Source organism: Penaeus japonicus, unplaced genomic scaffold (assembly GCF_977035675.1).
Source record: "Penaeus japonicus unplaced genomic scaffold, GWHDUDI00000001_assembly GWHDUDI00000021, whole genome shotgun sequence".
Classification (NCBI taxonomy): domain Eukaryota; kingdom Metazoa; phylum Arthropoda; class Malacostraca; order Decapoda; family Penaeidae; genus Penaeus; species Penaeus japonicus.
In genome coordinates this window covers 5,842,535-5,845,034 of record NW_028234423.1, presented here as the reverse complement: position 1 = coordinate 5,845,034, position 2,500 = coordinate 5,842,535, and the positions used below count along the sequence as shown (strand labels likewise).

General features: G+C 37.3%; 1 protein-coding gene across 1 annotated transcript in view; it reads left to right on the top strand.

The window, feature by feature from the left end:
• The first annotated feature begins 1,238 nt into the window (after nt 1–1,238).
• Nucleotides 1,239–2,500, top strand: part of LOC147469423 (uncharacterized) — a 3,504-nt gene continuing 2,242 nt past the window's right edge. The window contains exons 1-4 of the mRNA XM_086549019.1: nt 1,239–1,470; nt 1,639–1,805; nt 1,953–2,025; nt 2,204–2,500. The exon at nt 2,204–2,500 is cut by the window's right edge and continues 1,284 nt beyond it. Of these exons, the coding sequence (XP_086405145.1) occupies nt 1,239–1,470; nt 1,639–1,805; nt 1,953–2,025; nt 2,204–2,500 (769 nt within the window). The remainder of the gene's footprint in view (nt 1,471–1,638; nt 1,806–1,952; nt 2,026–2,203) is intronic.

Below are 2,500 nucleotides of genomic sequence, written 5' to 3'. Positions count from 1 at the left end.
TATCTTTAGTTATCATGAGTTTTATCATTATCATGATTATCCTTTTTTGTCATTATTATCACACACACAAACACGCGTACATATACACACGCACACACGCACACACACACATACGCACAAATATACATACATAATACACACATGCACACAAAATAAACGCACATACATACACACACATTTCCCCCGACCTCCCCTCGCGTCATGCACAATCTACTTTTCTCCTCAGTTTCCGCATGAACGCATCTATTTTCGTCTAATTCCGGTGCATGCTGAGCCTCCCGTGACCTCGTTGGCAAGCGAGGTCACACTCGAATTCAATTGACCTCCTGCTAACTTCGCCTGCACGCTTCGCCTGCACGGTCTTGCGCCTCTTTGGATCTCGGAAATGACCTTTGACCTCCGAGCAGAGAGCAGGTCACGGCGTCCTTTTGTTCTGAGGGGGAGGGGGTGGGGGTGGAGGGGGTGATCTCAAGTTGTATTTTTATTTATTTTTTTTTATAATGAAACAGAAGGGTAAACATACAAGCACACTATGATTAAATACATACATACATGCATGTGTATATGTGTACATATACACAATTATATATTTATACATTTATATGTATACATGTACATATACATATATATATATATATATATATATATATATATATGTGTGTGTGTGTGTGTGTGTGTGTGTGTGTGTGTGTGTGTATATATATATATTATATATATATATATATATATATATATATATATATTTATATATATATATATATATATATATATATATATATATATATATATATATATATATATATATATATATCCTATATTACAAGTCTAGTGAAGTTGTTAGTCACTTCGTGATTAGTTGCGTTGCAGGTCCGCTAAGTGCGCTATTTCCTGGCGGTACCACGTAACTTGGCGCCGGCTATGTAAAGCTGTGCGGATAGCTGTAAGCCGTGTATGCCATGTGGAACGAGTTTCCCTTTTGTTACGCTAATGCCCATGCCTTGATAGTATACGCCCGTGTTATAATTTTTCCGGGGTCAGTTATTTTTGTTAATGTGCTTGGGCTTAGTCACTTATGTAATTGTTTGTGTACTATACTTTCTTATTCACTTATGTATTTAAATTGTGTACTATACTTAATCACTTATTTAATCGATCGTTTGCTATACTTTCGTAACTACGGGTATGTTATTAGCTCATTGTTGTATGTGGCAGTGTATTCGTGTTGAAGTGTAGCGAAAATGACGAGTTATATCGTAGATATATTGAAAGAGGCTCAGGCCTTAGGTATGAATCCTGATCAGGTGTCACAACTGATTCAGGAAGAACAGAAATATTCTAAAGAAAAAGCTGATAGGGAAGAACGCGCGGCTGAGCGTGAACTTAAGAAATGTCAAATGCAAGCAGAAGAGGCCGATAAACAACGCGAACACGAAAAAGCCATGGCTGAATTAAGACAAAATACTGTTGAAGGTAATGAGTCCGTTCGTGGTGATACTAGTACTTCGTTACAGTTTTATGAAGGGTTAAAGTTGCCGACTTTTAACGATGGACAAGATGACATTGATAGTTATTTACAACGTTTTGAAAGATTCGCAAAGTTACACAAGTGGAATAACAGTGATTATCACGTTTATTTAGGTTCACTTCTTAGGGGTCATGCTCTGAAGGTTTATGTATCGCTGCCAGATGATACTGTGGGGGATTATGCTAAACTGAAAGACGCCTTGCTAAGAGCCTATTCAGTAGACGCCGACATGTATAGACGGAAATTTCGTGAGAGCAAATGTCGGGAAAAAGAAACTTATGTCCAGTTAGTTGCTCGAATGGAACAATATTTGGATCGATGGATTTCCCTGAGTAATATCACGAAAGATTTCAATTCATTGTTTGATTTTTTGATAAGAGAGCAGCTTTTAAGCAATTGTAATTCTGATATGAGAATCTTTTTGAAGGAACGTGAGTTTGAGACTGCAGTAGAGATGGCTGAATCGGCTGACAGATTTCGTAGTGCTCATTTGTATCGCGGTAAGAAGACTAATCAATCTCACTACTTAAATTTAAACCAGCAGAATACAGACATTAATTCTAAGGTGACATGTTATGGGTGTAGAAAAGTTGGTCATATTAGGCTTAATTGTCCAGATAATCCGAGAAATTATAGGAACAAAAGTAAGACTGTTAAAGTAAATTTTGTTTGAAACAGAGCTATCACCAAATAACTGTGTGTTTGACTCTAATGGTTTCATCTTCAACAAACCCGCAGAAATAATGCTAGATTCTGGATGCTCCTCCATCATTGTTAAGGATTCATTAGTTCCCTCTAAATATAAGATGGGTAAATTATTAAAGGTGCATGACTATTTGGGCATCCCTAAGTATTTCCCTCAAGTCAGGTGTTTCATTAAAAGCAGGTTTTATACTGGTTGGACGAAGGCTATAGCTGCCCCCATTAAGTTGGCAGATGTACTGATTGGTCTTATTCCAGGTGTGCGATTGCCAA